The 18,883-nt window shown below is 56.3% G+C and overlaps 1 protein-coding gene across 5 annotated transcripts in view; it reads left to right on the plus strand.

Annotated features, from left to right (window-relative positions):
* The window catches only part of RGS12 (regulator of G protein signaling 12), a 109,123-nt gene that overhangs the window by 10,615 nt on the left and 79,625 nt on the right, over positions 1-18,883 (plus strand). For 4 of the 5 annotated variants that reach the window (XR_012377825.1, XM_025887528.2, XM_073891356.1 and 1 more), the window contains exon 2: positions 10,304-12,278. Coding sequence is in view for 4 of the 5 variants with exons in the window: in XM_025887528.2 (XP_025743313.1) it covers positions 10,398-12,278 (1,881 nt within the window). In the remaining variant the exon portion in view is untranslated. Of the gene's footprint in view, positions 1-9,284; positions 9,948-10,303; positions 12,279-18,883 lie in introns of those variants that run through there. The other variant, XM_025887529.2, reaches the window with a different exon arrangement.

Raw genomic sequence — 18,883 nt, forward strand, 5'->3', positions numbered from 1 at the left:
TCTCTGAGAGTCTAGGGAAATAATTTTGGTGGTAGCAGAACCTCACAGGAGGTCCTCGCGTGCGGACACGCTCGGCCTGGGGTCAGTCAGCTGCGTCTGCGTTGAGTCGTGACTGACCGTGGGCAGCGCGCCTGGGCCTCGTGTCCTCGGTGGTGAAATGGGATTGTCATGGTTATAGCTGTGAGGCCGCAGTGCTTAAGGAGTCATCCGATGCGGTCGCTGTCCTTGGCCAGTTTGTCCCATTCGTAGTCTGTTTATCTCAGGAGTGTGCGGTTGGATTTCCTGAATCACCTCATCGCAGATTAGTTGGGGGGAACCCTTGGAGAAAGTTAATCGTGCATTGCTGCCTAGAAATAAATCTAGCACCGTTTTGTCTGTGTTTATAGCAGCAGTGATCACAAATCAAATGAAAACATTCATATTTTGCATTATAAGGAACCCTAATCATCTACTGCTGTGTAACAAACAGTCCCCCAAACAGGGCAGCTTACAACAACCAACACTTATTATCTCTCGGTTTCTTGGGTCAGGAATCTGAGGCTTAGTTGAGTCCTCTGTCCCAGGTCTCACCCAAGGTTGTGATCAAGATGTTGGCCAGGCTGAGTGGGGCGGGTCTGCTTCCAGGCTCGCTGACGCGGTGGTGGTGGCCTGTGATCTAACGTGGCTGCTGGCAGGCCTCACGACCTTGCCGGCTGTTGGCCAGGGACATTGTTGCCACGGGGCTGAGCGAGTGAGGGAGACCGCGCGGACAAAAGCCGGTCTCTGTAATTATCTTGGAAGTGGCTTCTCATCGCTTCTGCCCTGCTTATTAGAAGTGAGGCACTAGGTCCAGCCCAGGCCCCAGGGGTAGGGGGCTGCCAAGGGTGGGGCGACCAGGAGGGCATCATTGAGTTATATCATAAATATAAATAGGTGTCAGTCTGCTCTACCACTGTCCAGCCCCTGGCCCCAGTGAGTGGGGCCCCCCGCCACGTACAAAACACTCCCCTAAGAACCTCCCTTGACTTCGTCAGCTCAGCGCGAATTTCATCATGTAAATCAGCGGCAGGTGTGCGTGTGCATCCCGGATGTGGCTCCTCGATCCAGCGCCTGGAGTGCGCTTCCTGTCCATCCTGGACTAGAGAGGCCAGCTCTCAGCCCCTCCACCCACACCAGGGCACTCTGTTGGCACAGGCGTGGGATGGCCGCCAGGGACACTCCTGCTCAAGACGAGGGGGGCAGGGCGTGGGGGCCTGGTGCGTGTTGGGAGTGCCTTGGTTAGGTCTCAGGGTCTGGGGACAGCAGCTCTCACTCTGCCTCCGGGCTTCTGACCCCCTCTCCGAGTCATCCTCCCCTTGTCACTGAAGACGGCACATGCTTGGAGGGGAGGCCCGCTTAGCCTGCTTCCTGCCAGTTGAGGGTTTGGGCTTCGGTGTCCAGTTTTCATTTTGCACTGCTTCTGACACTTCAGTTCAAGCTGCCAGTGCCTCTGCTGATAGAGTTTTCTGGCCAATCTTTGGGCCTCCTGTGAATCGCATTGGTGCTCACCCCCTCAGATAACTTTGAGACGAGCCTTTCTCCGTCTTGGGCTCCTGAAGGGTCAGACGGCGGCCGTGAGCAGCTCCCTGGAGGCCCCGTTGTTCAAGGGGAGGGTCTGTGGGGCTCACCCTTCATCTCTCAGGAGCTCCGTTCATGCTTCTGCCCCCCCCCCCCCCCGGCTTTCCCTGACCCCACATGCACTGGGACTTTGCCTGCACTGAGGCAGAAGGCGAGGCGGCGGCGTTCGGGAACATCAGGGCCCACAGGGAGAGTGCGCTGCTGGCAGGGGGGCTGGCAGGACGTGAGACAGTGGGGAAGGGGGTTCCGAGGAGGTTCCAGTGAGCCCCCCCAGGGAGAAGCGCCCAGCCGTGCCAGAGGGGCGCAACAGGGGGCAGGAGAGGTGAGCCCGGACGGAGTGCTCATTGCAGTGTCAGTGCCCTTCTCCTGCGCCGTTTTGATTCACGTCGTATGACTGGCTTTCCACCCGCGGGCTTTCTGTCTTGCGTTGCTTGCGAACGTGGGATGCCGTACCCTCGTCAGGTACCTGCCTTGGTTAAGAACTCTCTTGGTGATTGTTTCCTTCCTTCACTATAAACAGGCGTCCGTCTGCTCTGGCACTTGCACCTTGGGACCTCCCCTTCGGGTCCGCGTCATACCCCCGGGAGGGACAGGTGAGCTGAGCAGGGGGCAGCACGCGGTCCTGGCTGCCGGCCGCCATGCTGCCCTTTGCACTGGGACTTTGCTGGGTGGGAGGCTGCATCTGTTGCCTGCTGATCTGGGCCGACAGCCCTCGTTGGAGGAGCTGAGTTCAGGGGTTCAGGGGTAGAGGGAATGGGGTCTGGGAACAGGGAATGGGGGTGGATCCTAGCTTCACCTTAGGGAGCTCGGAAACGTGCCAGAATGGGATTTTGTCTTCTTTCTCCCTCCCTCCCTCCCTCCCTCCCTTCCTCCCTCCCTTCTTTCCTTCCTTCCTTCCTTCCTTCCTTCCTTCCTTCCTTCCTTCCTTCCTTCCTTCCTTCCTTCCTTCCTTCCTTCCTTCCATAGGCTCCACACCCAGTGTGGAACCCAACACAAGGCTTGAACTCACGACCCTGAGCCCTGAGATCATGACCTGAGCTGAGATCAAGAGTCAGATGCTTAACCGACTGAGCCACCCAGATGCCCCGTGTCAGAAACCTGATTTTTGCTTCCTTTCATCCCTTTACCCTTTTCTGAGTTGGTGTTGCTCAGACTCTTGCTGATTGACGGGGTGGGGATGGGGGGGCGCGATGGCCTCTGCTCATCCCTGGCCCACCAAGCTCTGCTGTCTGTGGCCACTTGCCTCGCGCTGCACCTGCAGCCCGTGCCATGTGACTTGCTCTGCGGCCACTAGGATGCACCCTGCCCTTACCCAGCCCTGTTGCACTTCTGGCGTGGTCTCCTGTGCGGGAGCCGGTGGGGTAGGGGCAGACCCCACAGCAACGGGGGGCACACCGTGGGGCATGGGTCTCCGCTCTTGCGTCTTCGCCGGGCCAGTGGTGGGGCGGGTTGGATGTGGGTCTGCAGAGAGAAGTCCACCGTCATTTTTGTATGACAAAGATTTACATGTAAAATTCATCACATGCTTCAGTTAATTTTTATTTTTTTTCTCATTACAAAAGTCATGTTTGCTCTTTTTCAAAACTTCAGATGCTATGAACAAAAATGATTGAATTCTAACAGAGAAAGGGAAGGCTGTTTCAGCCACATTTAGTGGCTTAGCAGGTGCTTCTTGAATGCCTTCTTATGCTTCAGGGGGCCCGTAGACGTGAACACAGAGACCGCCCACGTAGCCACACATCATGTGTGGGTCAGGGAGGGGAGCGAGCCGATGGACCTGGGCCTGTGATGGGCCCTGTGGACAGTGGGTGGTCTGGGAAGGGCCGTTCCAAAGGGGAGGGTGCTGTGAGCTTGGTGCCGGTGACAAGGGGTAAGAACCAGCACATTCTTGCTCTTGGGGAAGTGCGTGGGGTCCTGTGGCTCCTCAGATGGGTGCAGAGTGCCGGCAAGGATGGAAACGAAAGCCCGGGCAGGCCCCCCCTTCTCACGCATGATTTCAGCGGACACAACCTCAGCTGTGGCTCTGGGGTCTTTACCGTACACATAATCAAGGTCGTCACTTGACCAAGGTCACAGGACTGGCAGGGCTGGTCCTCTCAGGTCCAGTTCCACACAAGAGCCCTGACTGCAACAGTCTGCTGGACTCTGTCTTAACTACTGCTGGGTGGCCAGAAAGCAGGCTTCCCCAGGCCAGGTTCCCCCAGGGCAGCATCCGCGGGATGGGATTCCCAGGATGGGCTGCCCCAGAACAGGCTCCCCCGCGACAGACTCGCCTGGGTGGACCCTGTTGTCTGTCTTGTTCCCTCTTCCTAGAAGAGCGCCTGCACGGAGGAGGTGCTCCTAGGTATTTGTGAAATGCATGCACACAAACATCAGCTCACTCGATTGTGTTAGCTATTTTAGTGCCTCTGGTGTTCAGGGGAGGAGTGTCAAATTGTACACACGCAGGTGCTGTCTGTCCAGCGCTCCTTTTAAAAGAATTTCCTTCTTTGGTGCCAAAGTCCAAGAAGTCTTAGGGAGAGCACAGGAAATTTTTCTTGCCTGGTATATTTGGGGCTTCATCCCACCCCTCTAGGATGTCTGGGGGTTTGTTTACACATTGTTGGTGTTTATCGGATTCTTCATGTTCAGGACAACACCACAGACACCGGGGGGCTGTCCTGGGAGCCTCGCCCACTGCGCACCGGTCTGGCTGGCTGGTTCGGACAAGTGCGGTCTGTGCCAGCCCCACACCGGGCTAGAGCTTGCATCATGGATGGATAAGAAGAAACACAACCCTGGGAGTCAAACAAATGGTACAAATGGGGGATGGCTCCCAGATCAGGGGTGTCCGGTTCATTCTGACAGGAGTGGCCATGGGACAGACTCAGACACAGAGTGAATGCCTCACTTCCGCGCCTCCCTTGCTCTCCGGTGACCATCATGCTAATGTGCTGAGACTGGACACGCTACTTTGTCTGGCCCCGCTTACCTTTTAGAGCTGCCACAGATTGGAGGTCTTGGGGATGGGGGTTGAACAACATCGCTTTCCTGGCCTAAGTACTGGAGGTGTGGGCTGCCCGGGGGGAGCTCGGGCAGGCTGCAGCACACCATGGGCGTGGCCACTGGAACCCTGCTGGGGACCCAGCCCCCCCCCAGCTTCACCTGTCTGCCCCCTTCTCACTGCTCACGTGCTTGTTCTTCCGCATGCAGGCGGGGAGCCACAGAGCCTCCCAGGCTGGGCTCTGCTGTTCTCACGTGTTCTCCGGCAGATTCTGTTCCTTTGTACAAGACCCGTCTCGTCGCTTTAAAAAGTCGATGGGACTTCTTTCACTTACGCTGCTTAGCATTTGGTGGGCAGTTTGTTTTCAAGGTTCTTCTTTTTCTGTAGCTCGGGGAAAGGGTCCATTAATTTTTTGGACCAACCCACCAACCAGGTTTTATTGGGCAAACACTGACTATCACTAATGAATTCAGTTAACCTATCTACCCATCCCCCAACTCATCTGTCCGTCCCTCACCCATCCACCCATCCATCCACCCATCCATCCACCCATCTATCCATCCATCCATCCATCCACCCATCCATCCACCCATCCATCCATCCATCCATCCACCCATCCATCCATCCATCCATCCACCCATCCATCCACCATCCATCCACCCATCCATCCCTCCATCCATCCATCCTTCCATCCATTTGTCCATCCTCTCTGCCCCCACCATCACTGGAGCTGTGGTACTGGGGCTGTGGTAACCCGTTGCTCCTACAGAAGCAGGCTCTTGCAGACCACTCCCTGAGGTTCAGCATGACTGTGGTTTGGGGCTTATAATGAAACTGCTATGTTTTCTTTGTCAGTGGGGCTTGAGCCAGTGGCCTGTCCCCTGAGCACAGGGGTGGGGCTGGGGAGTGTCCCCTCTGCTCTGGTAACTGCAGGACCCCTCTGCTCTTTCTCTCCGTCTTCCTTTCCCACTTTTTTCTGACATCAAACAAGGCCAGACATCCTACCAAATGCTTAAGTCTGGCTTCGGTCTCAGCTGCCTCCAGGGTTCTCTGAAGAGAATGTTGTGTTTTCCATATGATGTATAATTTAAGTCATATGACCCAAATACACCCTACAAATTTGGGGAACCCTTTCTGGCTGCCTTCTGTGGGCGATGTAGTGACAGATGAGCAGAGACTTGTCACCGCATTATCCACATGTTTTTCTCCCCTGTTCCCACTTCTCCTCTTGGCAGCTCCGGGTCGACCCTCTTGGTGGCTGAGCGCTTCTGCACCGGATGTCCCCAAGGGGAAGTTGGGGGGAGGTGGTGCCTGGGGGCTGTTTGGTGCCGTGGCAGTGCCTGGGTGGTGGCTGGAGGTAGCGCCCAGACACAATGGCTTTGGGGGAGAGGGGAGGAACGGGGCCTGCTGGTGGCTGGGTCCCAGGCAGGGAGGGTGGCACGGTGCTGCCAGGCTCCTGCGGTGAGGGGTTGGGCTGTGGGAGGGACTGTGGAGGTGGACAGTGCCTGCTCTCTCAGCCCCAAGGCTGTCTCTCTTTCCGCTGAGGACCCCTCTGTGTGGAGCTAGAGAGAGTTGGGTTCCAGTCCACCTGTGACGCCCATTAGCTGTGCAGCCTTGACAGGTTACCTCTCAGTGTGTCCATTTGCTCATCTGCAAGATGGGACTAATCGTACCCACCTCGTAGCAGCGTTGCTTGTGGACACACGTGTTACCACATGTAAAGTCCTGAGGACAGCTCTGGCCTGTGCCGAGTACCGAGCATTGAGCACCAGGCATGGAGCACCGAGCGCCATGTAAGGCCCCCACGGTCAGTGCTTCTTCTGCATGTCCCGCTCGTCTTTGGTGCGTTGGGCACTCCCTGCCTGGAAGTTCTCAGCCTCCCTCCTGCCCCGCGTGCTGTTGTTGCTGTTCTGCACGGCTTTGGTCTTCGGCCCCGGGAATGTCTGTAGCCTTTGGTGGCAGAATCAGGTGCACTGGGGCATTGCCCTCACAGATGCGCCCCAGCGTGGGTGGGGATGGAGGCTGAGCCGTGCGTGCTCTGCCTGCAGACTTCTCCTCCTGCGGGGCACCTGAGCACAGCGTGCAGGGTGGCGGTGGCTCGCCCCATCTTGCTCCTCCCCCTCCCCCCCAGGCTGTGGGGCCTGTGGGCTCCTGAGGGCCAGGCCCCTCTCGGGGGCTTCTGGGTCTGGGACGCTGCGGCGCATGGGGTAGGCACTCACTCGGTGGCTGTGAGTGGAGAACCTCAGCGGACGGGACCGTCTTACTCTGATTTAAACCTTAGAGAGGAGTCGGGAGACAGCTGACATGTGCTTCTAGGTCCTGCTCGTCTGAACAACGCGTCGGTAAAGGAATGACCATGTCATTTGGTGACAAGAGAGACTGATCCCGGCAGTGGGCGTACTGCGGAGACCCTCGTGCCCCCTGTCTATGCTGTGAGGAAGCTGTCGCTTCTTTCTGAGCTTGCTTCCCTTTCCTGCACAACGGGGAGGCCGGATTGGAGGATGTCTTTGTCAGCTTGGGCTGCCAGAACACTGCCCGCTGAGCGGCTGGAAGCATATCGAGGCCCAGGTGCCCGCAGGTCTGGTGTCTGGTGAGGGCACCTCCTGGTTCCGGGTGGCCGCTTTCTTGTGTCCTCCTGTCCTCACCTGATGGAGAGCAGGGGCGGAGGCGGGGAGGGCCTTCATCTCCTCCTCCCCATCCTGACGGCGCCACCCTCCTGATCTCATCTAGACCTGATCGCTTCCAAAGGCTCTCCCCCAAATACCGGCACACCGGGGGGTAGCATTTCAACGTCCCGTCAATTTGGAGACACACACATTCAGCCCGGAGCAGCTGATCTCGAGGCAGGGCATTCCATGTGTTGCTACCTGTCAGAAGCACCTGGTGTAGGCGGGGGCAGGGACTTTGTCAAAGCAGGTGGCTCATACCTACTCATCCAGAGTCTCCTGGTGGAGGAAAGGGACCCGGGAGCTGGCACTTCAGCAGCCCGGATGGGAGAAAGCCAGTGGGAGCTGGAAACTGTGTCCTATTGGTTTCTTCTGAATTTCACTGCCTGCTCATTTTACTATTAACTGATGCAATTTAAGGAAAAATTCACCTGTAGGCTGAACTTATAACATGTGATTATAGGTATTAAGGTATGACTTATATGACTTAGAAACAATTTTTTTTTTTGGTGCAAGCACATAGAAGACTGCTACTTGGTATTACATTGTACAGTGCAAGGACTCTGATGTTTGGATGAATTACAAAATAATTCTGCATGTAAAACTGGAAAATCCTTTCTTTCATAGAGGCGACACCTGTTGGCTGGCGGAGACAGCCAGGTGGTCTTCTGTCACTGGAGGAGCGCCACAGGGCCTCGCCGACCTCTGTCCTGGGAGGGTTCACAGTGATGGCCAGCAAGGGCCGGCGCAGCGGCAGCCCCGTTGTGCTGTTTCCTGCACCTGTGTGCCCCCTCCCCCCAGTAGGGCGATTCCCCTGGCATGAGTTTCTGTGGCTGCGGAGGCCATCACCACAAACCTAGAGGCTTAGAACAACCCAACTCTATTCTCTCTCAGCTCTGGGGGGGTGGCAAGTCCAAAGTCAGTCTCACCTGCTACAGTCACAGTGTTGCAGGGACATTCCTTCTGGAGGCCCCAGGGGACGGTCTGTTTCTTCACCGTTTCTGGCTTCTAGAGGGGCCCTGTTCGTGAGCTCTGTGGCCCTTCCTCTACCTTCGCAGCCTGCCACTCTGATCTCTGCTTCTCTGTGACTCTGGCCCTTCTGCCAGTGGCCTGGGCCTCCTCGGATCATCCAGGATAACCTCCTGTGTCAGGAGCCTGCAGCTGACCATGGCCGCGAGGTCTCTGGCTGTGTGAGGCTACTTCCCAGCTCCCCGGTGGGGGAGGGGTGAGGCATATTTGGTGGGGGAATACCATTCAGCCTGGAAGAGCCCCAGTGAGGAGACCCACAAACACTCTTCCTGGCCAACTTTAATATACACGTTTTTAATGATGAATATCAAATAGTTAAATGTCCAGTCATAATACTTAAATGATTCATGTATCACCACATAAGTATTAAATAGTATGGTAGTTTAGAAATAAATTGTTCTTTCATCACTCTTGCAATAGGGATGATCTTATCAAACCCACACCCTGCGTACCGTGTCCTCTGTGCCCCTGCGTCTGCCGGTGGGGTCAGCCCGGAGCACACCCTTCAGTCCCTCCAGTTCCTTCTCTCGTGTGTGGCTATGCAGTACTTGGAATTATGCTTCTGTGACCGCAAGCCTTTCCCAAAATGAAGAATTTCTCCTAACAGCCTAAAACAGTTACTTAAAAAACATACACTCCTTAAAAAACATGATCTCTATAATATTTTGGGTCCATAACATGATTTACTATATTGTTTTTTAAAGTGATCTTTGAAGAGCTTTGTGCAGCAGGAGCTCCGCCGCGGGCCCGAGCCGCCCTCCGAGAGGCCCGCGCAGCACAGGTGTCCGGTCCTGGCCATCAGGAGCGTTCCCGGCTCCTCAGCTGTGCCTCCCCCGTCCGGGCCAACGCTGTGCTCGGTGACGACACCCCTTCCTCCTGGGGGTCTGCGGTTTGGGCCGAGCCAGGGAGAGGGGCCTGCGGGACCAGCCCCAGCGAGAGCCCTGCTCCGCGTCTCTAACGAGCTTCCCCAGCAGACAAGACCCCACACGTGTTGTCACGACGCGCTGCCGGGAACAGAGCGTGTCCCACCTGACTCCCCGGGAGAGGGTGCTGGAAGCTGGCACCTGCTTCCTCTGGACTTCGTCCCCCCCATTCCCCCCACCCGTACCTTTTCCCTTCGCTGATTTTGCTCTGTATGGGTTCACTGGGATAAATCCCGGCCACGAGCACGACTATATGCTGCGTCCCATGCGTCTTCCTAGTGAGTCATCGACCCTGGGGTGGTCTTGGGACCCTGACACAGGTTTGCTGACAACCAGTCCTTTTAATGATGAAGTCATCCCCTGGAACAATTAAGGATCATATTCCTTTGCTCTCTTTGGTGGTTTTATCTGTTCTATCCGATGGCCTCTGTAGTTGACTGAGGCGGTTTTAGACTCATGCGTTTTCCCAACATGGTACCTTGTTCAGAAGACATCAATCGAAGGAGGGCGGTGGAATATGAGAGGATATAAGCTGACTCTTCCCTGATGGAGAGCTGCTTGTGAAGGAGGCGTTTGTGACCAAATAGGCACCTTTCTACCCAAGCCCATAGCTAGCCCTGCTTCTGCTTCTGCCCCTCGGGTTCAAGTGCAGACTTTGATGTGCTGGGTCTGCTGGGGAGCCTGAGAGCCCGTGTCACGGCTGTTCCCGGACGCTGCTGGGCTGCTGGTCCTCGGACCACACTTTGAATGGTAAGGGTCTCGAGGGGTCTTCCCTATCCGCCTAGACAGGAAGAAGAAGGCTGGCGAAACGGTCCAGGTCCTGCGACAGTCCTGGATTTCTCAAACCTAAGGGAGGCTTAGCCTCATGTCAGTGTTGGAAAGGGTGTCAATTCTGGGAAACACGGTCTAGTCTGGAGGGAGATTTCTTAGCCTGACTTAGGTGGACTGTATGTAGATACTGCTTCTTCACTGGGACATTTCCGTGGTAACCAGAGACTCTTTCTGTCATGGTTTTTGGGATGAGTTCCTTTCTTATGTTTAGGTACTATGCGTAAGCAATAGAAATATGGGATCTTTAGTAACAAGCTGTTTATTTTCTTCCTCAGGGCATTTCAAGAAGTACGGTAGCGTCCAGCCTTCCATGAACGATGGATCCCCTGGAGTAAAGAACGATGCCCGTGGTCTTGCGAGCTCATCGGGATGTATAGAGCAGGGGACGCAGTGGAGCGTCCGCTTCACGGGCCGGCGCCCCCTCGCATGAGGAGTGTGGAGGTGGCCAGAGGAAGAGCAGGGTACGGATTCACCCTTTCTGGCCAGGCGCCTTGTGTGCTCAGCTGTGTCATGAGAGGGAGCCCCGCAGATTTCGTGGGCCTCCGTGCTGGCGATCAGATACTCGCTGTCAACGAAATCAATGTGAAGAAAGCGTCCCACGAGGATGTGGTGAAATTGATTGGGAAGTGTTCTGGCGTCCTGCACATGGTGATCGGTGAAGGTGTGGGCCATGTGGAGTCCTGTTCCAGTGACGAAGAGGTTGGATTTTATGAAGGAAAGGGCTGGTTGAAGCCCAAGCTTGATTCCAAGGCCTCTGGTATCAGCAGGGCAGAGAGAGTGGTTGAAGAGGTGCGGTCCGGTGGGATTTTCAGTATGATTTTTGAAAATCCTAGTCTTCGTGCAAGCACTTCAGAGCCCTTGAAATTGAAACAAAGATCCCTTTCAGAGTCAGCCGCTGCGCGATTTGACCTTGGACGTGAAAGTGTAAGTCATCCGAATCCCAGCCTGCTCTCTAAGGAGGAAATATCAAAAGTTATTCATGATGATTCCGTTTTCAGTATCGGACCCGAGAATCATGAAGATTTTGCATTAGATGCAAGTATTTTGAACGTTGCCATGGTCGTAGGCTACTTAGGTTCCATCGAACTTCCTTCCACAAGCTGCAACCTAGAGTCGGACAGCTTGCAGGCCATCCGTGGCTGCCTGCGGCGCTTGCGGGCCGAGCAGAAAATCCACTCCCTGGTGACCATGCGGGTCCTGCACGACCGCGTGCAGCTGTGCACCGACCAGGCCGCCATTCTGGCCGAGTACCCGGCCGAGAAGCTGGCCTTCAGTGCTGTGTGCCCGGATGACAGGAGGCTCTTTGGGCTTGTGACCATGCAGAGCAGTGATGATGGGAGCCTGGCGCACGAGGAGGAGGGTGCCTTGCGGACTTCCTGCCACGTGTTCATGGTGGACCCAGACTTGTTCAACCACAAAATCCATCAAGGCATCGCTCGGCGGTTTGGGTTTGAGTGCACGGCCGACCCCGACACCAACGGCTGTCTTGAGTTCCCGGTGTCCTCTCTCCCTGTCCTCCAGTTCATCTCCGTGCTCTACAGAGACATGGGCGAGCTGATCGAGGGGGTGCGGGCCCGGGCCTTTGTGGACGGAGATGCGGACGCCCACCAGAACACCAGCACCAGCAGCAACAGTGACAGTGGCATTGGGAATTTCCACCAGGAGGAGAGAAGCAGCCGAGTGCTTGTGGTTGACCTGGGTGCCAGCTCGAGCAGGCACGGCCCCAGCAATGGTGGCTGGGAGGGTGCGGGTGGGAGGGGCTCCCAGCCCTGGGCCGCCCCCTGGAACGGGGCCTTCTGCCATGACGCCGAGGGGGGGCCCCCGTTCGAGGCCGCTCCGCAGGCTGACAGATGCCGGGACCTCAGTAAGCACTTGGGACCCGCTGCTCACGCGGAGGTTCCCGCAGCCTCCTTGCGGAGCTCGGTCCCTCCATCCAAGAGGGGCGCTGCCGGCCACGGTGGGGGTTTTGGCCAGCGGTGGCTTCCGGTGCACGTCCTGCAGGAGTGGCAGTGCGGACATGCCAGCGATCAGGAGTCGTACACGGACTCCACCGATGGGTGGTCCAGTGTCAACTGTGGCACGCTGCCCCCTCCCATGAGCAAGATCCCCGCCGACCGCTACAGGGTGGGGGGCAGCCTGGTGCAGCCCCCGCTGAGCACCCAGAGGAGGGACTGGTCCAGGAAGGCTTTTGGGATGCAAAACATTTTCGGTCCCCATCGACAAGTTAGAAAGACTAAGGAAGACAAGAAGGTAAGCCTGTTAGGTGTGGTTCAGGAAAAATGAGCTTGATATTGTAGCTCAGTCGATCCCCGATGGGATGATGCATGTTAGTTGACAAGTGTCCAGGCCTGGCTTCCCCCTGCTGCGCTGGGGCCTCTGTCGGCCAGCACAGGATGTCTTTTGCTTATGTGCTGTAGGCTCTGCGCGCTGCCCACCCTCTTGGGTCCTGGGCAGGACGTCCGGGCGGGGCAGGTGATGGGGGCAGGGACGTCATTTCTCACCGCCGGGCCCAGGCCCTCCTCCCTCGTCCTGCCCTTTCACGCTGCGGGTGCCTGGGAGGGCCCTGTCCCCGGGCCCCTTCGGAGCCCTTTGGGGAAAGAAAATTGCTGAAGCACAGGGACGGTTGACTTGAGGACAGGGAACTTCCCAGGGTGTGGGTCCTTCTCTGTTTCCTTCGTCTGGAAAATCCTGCTGAGGAAAAAATACCAGCCGACCTCAGCAGTGGGCTGGTGGCTCGCGCTCCTTGCTTGCCGCAGGTGTGCGTCAAACGGCGGGGGCCACGCTTGGCGCGGCACCCTGAACGTCCTACGTCCATCTGTGTCCCTTTGGGGCCTTTGCCTTCCCCCCAGGAGCTCAGTTTGGAGCACGAGGGTGGGTGTCAGTGTGCAGGGCCTGGCTCAGCAGGGGTGGTGGCCAGTGGCGCTGGGGGCACAGCTGAGCCGCCGTGTGAATGACCCGCTGAGAGGTGGAGTGGCGCCTGGCTCTGGTTGTTTCCACGGGGCTTTCCTCAGGGGACTTTCATGATTTTAAATACCTTTTCTGTGTATGTGTTCACGTTTTTGTTCTCCACAGCTGAGAGTCTCACAACACAATCGTCTGAAGGCTGCCGGCTGGCAAGGGCAGGGTCGGGGGCGCAGGAGAGCTGGGGGGCTGCCCGACGAATACTCTGTTCACGCCCGTACCCTTCCCAGCACAGTAGTTTTCACTGTGCACTGCATTAGAGGACACTTCATGATGGAGGGAGGACAGACCCCCTGGCTCTCCTTCCCCCAATGGCCACGGTCACATTTTGATGGGTCTAAGGTAGATTTTTGTCTTTATAAACAGTTGTCATCCTGTGGGTTTTCAGCTCAGTTCCTAAACCACTGCCGCCATATGACACCCCCTTCTCTTGTCCCTCGCCTGAGCCGCACGTGGCCTGGGATCTTGGGCCGGCGGCCCCTGCCCCTCTCCTTCCCGTCCACCCGCACGGGGCCGGCTGTGGTGTGGGCAGCGCCTCGCACCTGAGCCTCCCCACCCCGTGCCCCTGTCAGCTGGGGCGGGCGGCGGAGGGAAGGCCCGGAACGTGGTTAGTGTTACCTGAGATGGGAAAATTCACCGTCCCTTTGAGCACATATCCAACAAACGTGTCTCCCCTGCTGCTGTGGAAGTGGATAATGGCACTGCTGGTAAGAACGGGCTCGTTTCTGTTCAGTGCCGAATAATATTCCACCGTCTGGAGGGACCGCAGTTTATTTATCCATCACCTGCTAAGGACGTATGAGTTACTTCTGAGTTTGGGGAGTTATGAATAAAGATGCTGTTAACACCTGTGCGCAGGTTTTTGTGTGGATGTGAGTTTTCAGCTCCTGCGGGTAAATGCCAAGCAGCTTCATCGCTGCCTCAGATGGTAAATGGTCAGTTTTGGAAGCAACTGACAAACCGTCTTCTGTGATCCCACCACCGCGGAGGGGCGCTCCCGAGGCTCCGCATCCTCTCCAGCCCGTGCTGGTGTCGGGGTCCCGGGTTTGGCCGCGCTCACAGGTGTGCCTCGTTTGAATTTGCATTTCCCCGTGACTGTGAATTTGAGCACCTTTCGTAGGCTTCCCTGTCATATGCTTGCAGTCTGTGGCTTGTCTTTCTCTCTCTCTCTTTTTTTAAGATTTCATTTTTTTATTTGCCAGAGAGAGAGAGACATTGAGAGAGGGAACAAGCAGTGGAGTGGGAGAGGGAGAAGCAGGCTCCCCGCGGAGCAGGGAGCCCGATGTGGGGCTCGATCCCAGGACCCTGGGATCATAACCTGAGCCGAAGGCAGACGCTTAACCAACTGAGCCACCCAGGCGCCCCTGGTCTTACTGTCCTGATGTGGTCTTACCCAGAGCAGAACGTTTTAGTTGCAATGAAGTCAAGCCGACAGGTTCTCTCTCTCATGGACCAAGCCTTCGGTGTTGTATCTGAAAAGGCCTCACCAAGCCCCGGGTCATCTAGCTTTTCCCCTGTGTCATATTCAAGTTTTGTAGTTTTTTATTTCACATTTAGGTGTATGATCCACTTGTTGATTTCTGTGAAGGGTGGATGGTGTATGGTTAGATTTATTTTTCGGCATAGGGCCGTCCCGTGGCTCCAGCACCATCTGTGTAAGACGCCCTCTCTGCTCCCTTGTGTTGCCTTTTTGCTTCTTTGTCAGAGATCAGTGACTATTTGTGAGGATCTCAGGCTTGAACATAAGTGTAGTGAGAAGGAGGACCTGGCTGTTAGGACTTAGGCTGCAACAGAGCAGTGGAGTCGGGCTGTCTCTCGTGTTGGGAGATAGCAGAAAGGTGCTCAGTGTACTGCGGACACGGGTATGGAGTCTGTGAGCTCGTCGGGCTGGGCATCTTTATTTTCATTTTACTGACAAGGAAAGTCAGGTTTATATGCATTGGAAGACTTGCCCTTGTTCGAGTGCAAGTAAGTGCTGAGACTCAGACCGCGCCGGGGCCTGTCTGGCCTCCTACATTAGACTAGTCTGTACGGCCCGTTGTTCCTTTGGTCATCTAAAAATAAGTAGCCGTGAATGGTTCTCACTGTAATCTCTTGAAAGTTATCAGTTACTCTTTACTTTGCTCCGTGGTTTCTCCTGTTTGTTAGCTCTGCCTAATCCCACAGCCTCCCTTGCCTCCGGAGGTTGTGAGCTGGTCTCCTGGTGTCCCTCCTGGAGGCTTGTCGGGATGAGGAGGGCAGACCAGGAGGGATGAGGGCAGTGGTTGGAAACGGGGAGAGGAGGCGGAGGCGATGGGAAAGGCGAGGGGGTGCAGCGGAGGCCCCAGGTTATTCCCATTCTTTGCTGTAGCAGTGGCTTCCGTGCCTTGCTTTGCACAGAATCAGGCTGTGTCAGTGGGGCTTCAGCTCGGAGACAGAAAACACCAGGATCTGAGCAGGGGAGTGTGGAGAAGTGCTACAGAGGCCAGAGGTGGCGAGCTGCTAGGAGGGAGAGCCCTCGGGGACCCTGGGGCAGGCCCCGCAGCAGGAGCGGGGCAGGGGCCAGTAGGGGAGAGGCGGGGCACTCAGAGGCCGCTCCCCAAGGCCAGGCGGCCCGTGCCACAGGGTCTCGCTGTTCCCCTGGTGACAGTGCAGAAACCGGAGCCACTGCGGGACTGGACGGCCGTACCCGAGAAAAATGGCCCAGCACTCACTCACCACCACCTGGAAGACATCCAAACCCAGAGCAAGCTCCTGTTTGACCTTGACACCTCCCTCCCTGCGCTGCTGACAGAGCCTCCATTGAGCCAGCAGGTGGCGAGAAGGCCCTCGCGTGGCCGCTCTGCATCTGCCCTGGGCAGAGTGGGGAACACGTTGGAGCTTTGCCTCCCCCCAGACACATCTCAGCCCCCAGCTCTCCCAGAGCCAGTCTTGGCCACCTGTGCCCAGGGGCTGTTTCTTGGGCTTGTGGGGCAGCACTGGCCTGGACGGCCTCGTGGCTCCTCCTCCCTGGGGGCTGCCTGGGGAGGGACACGCTCCCCCCGCCCCAAGATGGCCTTTCCTGGTCTCTAGGCGCTTCCAACGGCCCCCACGCTCTGCTCCTGTCGAGTTAGCGGCTCGTGTGCTCCTGCACGCAGCCTACTGGCCCCGGGTGCGCAGGAAGAAGCCCACTGCCAGGAGTGCCCTTCACAGCCCCGTCTCTTCACTGCCCGCCTCAGCCTGTGCTTTTGTCGCTGCCTCCTCCGTCCCCTCCTGCCCAGGCTCAGTCCAGACCCTGGCCTGGGGGAGCCCCACTCGCGTGGAAGCCTGGAGGCCAGCAAGCCATGGAGAAGGCTGCTCCCAGTCCTGCTAACAGCCGAGCGCCAGCCTGGGTGCACTGAATGTCCTAGTCTGGGGGGGCCTGGGGGGGCCTGGGGGGGCCGGAGGAGTGGGGAGTTCCTCGGAGTCAGAGTCGGAGCCTAAGCGGAGCCTACGTGGGTGATTGCCTGCTTTGTTTGCTTTTCTTTTGCTGGTGTCTGTAGCCGTAGATACAGAAGGGAGCCTATGACTAATGTGAAAGAGAAAAACCCAAGACCTTGAAATGCTGTCTGTAGCATCAAAAATGATTCCATTACGTTTAATTTGAATCAAGAATATTTCATTCTGCTTCTTTGACAATGGATATTCTAAGAATAATATTAATTAAAATATCTGGTTAAGTAGCAAAACCCACATTCTTAAACTTGGCACATAATGGATTTTGGAAAATTTTAAAATGAAAATATGTTCATTATGATACCATCTAAGGGATTTATTGTTGCTATTTTGAAACGAATTAATAAATATTTTTAAATTTCTCAGTTTAGTTTTTAATATGAACATATCAATACATGGAACCTACAGAGACAAAAGCTCTTTGGGGTCCTCAGTAGTTTGTAAGGGGGTCCAGGCATCCTGAGACCCCACTGTTTGAGGACGGGTGCCCCAGGGACACTTTACCAGTCTGCAGGACAGACTTTCAGGAGTGAGTCACGTCCAAACTGGCAGTGTCGGTGGGCACCTAATAAATACCATTTTGATTGAATGAATAAGATGAAAAAGTGCTGAAAAAAACAATACTGTAGACTAGTGCATGCATTTAAAGGCAGTGTGAGTTTCAGTGCAGTCACAGTGGACGGGACGAGTGGCCTAGGCCCCGGAGAGTACGGCTTCCCCGGCCGGCTGGCGTGGAGGCCACCCCTCACGAGGTCCGGGTTCCTCTGTTGCCCTCCTCCACCTGAGGCCTGCACTTGACAAGATAGCGTCACGCCCACGGTCCAGCGGGCGGTGGAGTCCCGGCCCCAGCCGTGCTGCTGTGTCTGCTGTGCCAGGCAGGTCAGGCGGGTCACAGGGTGGCCCCCGCTGCAGGGAGGCTGCAGGGGTTGCCTGTTAGTCCCCCGGCTGTGCGCGTGCGCACAGTCCCATAGCGGAGGCAGCGGGGAGAGTGGGTAGGGCGGTCTCTGCCTCCCAGGGGTCGGGCACCCCCTGTATGGAAAGCTCCCTGAGGCACACAAAAATACCCATATTTAATATAATCCCATTTTTGTGTAAAGGTTTCAACACCCCTCAAATAAACCTGTATGTTTTAAAGTGTACAGATGTTTATATGTAACTGTATAGCACAAATGCAAAGGAAACACCCCCCAACTCGTAGTTACCGTGGCTGGGGGTGGGGGGTAAGGGAAAACTGAGGACGGTCCAGGACATTTTAGTTTTATCTTGTTGTACTTCGAGTTTTTATTATGGGAACAGGAACATCTTTTACTTGCTAAAAATCCCTTCAGAGAAAAAAAAATTATTTTTTTGAATTCTTTTAATAAGAACAAAGTGAGGCACGGCCCCAGAAGCCACCGGCCGGGTTTCTGTGGCACAGCCAGTGAGCGGCTCGTCACCCGCGGCGCCGGCAGAGTACTGCGTCCAACAAACAGCTCTGTGCGGTCTTCCAGTACAATGTCAGGAAGTTTTAAAATAGATCGTAAAAAAAAATCTGGACAAAACTAAAAAGACCAGGGCGAAGGCCCCGTGGTTTAAGTCCCTCTGCAAAGAGTGGCTTTGCTCATTACCGTGTGGAAACGATGCCGAGCAGCGTGGCATCACTCTCTGCCCCGAATCGCAAGGAAGGGAGGCCAACGGCGACTCAGGGCCGGGGCGGGCAGGTGGGGGCCGGGGCTGGGCCATCACCCCGGGGGGGGGGTGCGCGGGAAGCCTCCGCGGCTCTGGGGGCTCTGTGCCCTGTGGGAACGCAGGGCCGGGGCCCGGGAGCTGGCGGAGGCAGCGGAGCAGAGGGACAGAGCCACAGTGCCACCGCTTACTGTCCTGCTGGGGTTTTCCGTGGCTTCCGGGCGAGGCAGGAGTAGAGAGCTAAGCGGCCCCCGGGTTGCTGCCGGCGTCAGGAGCCGTGGCGGCCCGGACGAGAATGTGTTCTGTCCTGCTGCTGCTCTCTCGGCTTCGTGGGGACGGCCCTGGGACAGCCGCCGCGGCTGCCTTACTCGGCGGCCCGGGTCGTTGCCCTGATTTCCCCGCCGTAGTCTGCAGCCGCCGCTCATTCACTTTCACTGTGACTGCACCACCACAAGCGCGCACGCACGCACTCACACACCCATACACACACGCCACACCCACACTCGCACACTCATACAACACACGCTCTCACACACACTTACACTCAACACACCACACTCACATACACACACTCGCTCATACACTCACACTCACACTCAACACACTCGCTTATATTCTCACACACTCACAACACACACTCATACACATACGATCACTCACACTCAACTCACACACTCACATTCTCACATACTCTCACATCCTCACACTCACACATACACTCACACGCACACATTCACTCATGCACTCACAATCACACAATCTCCTCTCACACTCAC

The sequence above is a fragment of the Callorhinus ursinus genome, unplaced genomic scaffold (assembly GCF_003265705.2).
Source record: "Callorhinus ursinus isolate GAN/ISIS: 27379988/994484 unplaced genomic scaffold, GSC_fseal_2.0 scaffold4, whole genome shotgun sequence".
Classification (NCBI taxonomy): Eukaryota; Metazoa; Chordata; class Mammalia; order Carnivora; family Otariidae; genus Callorhinus; species Callorhinus ursinus.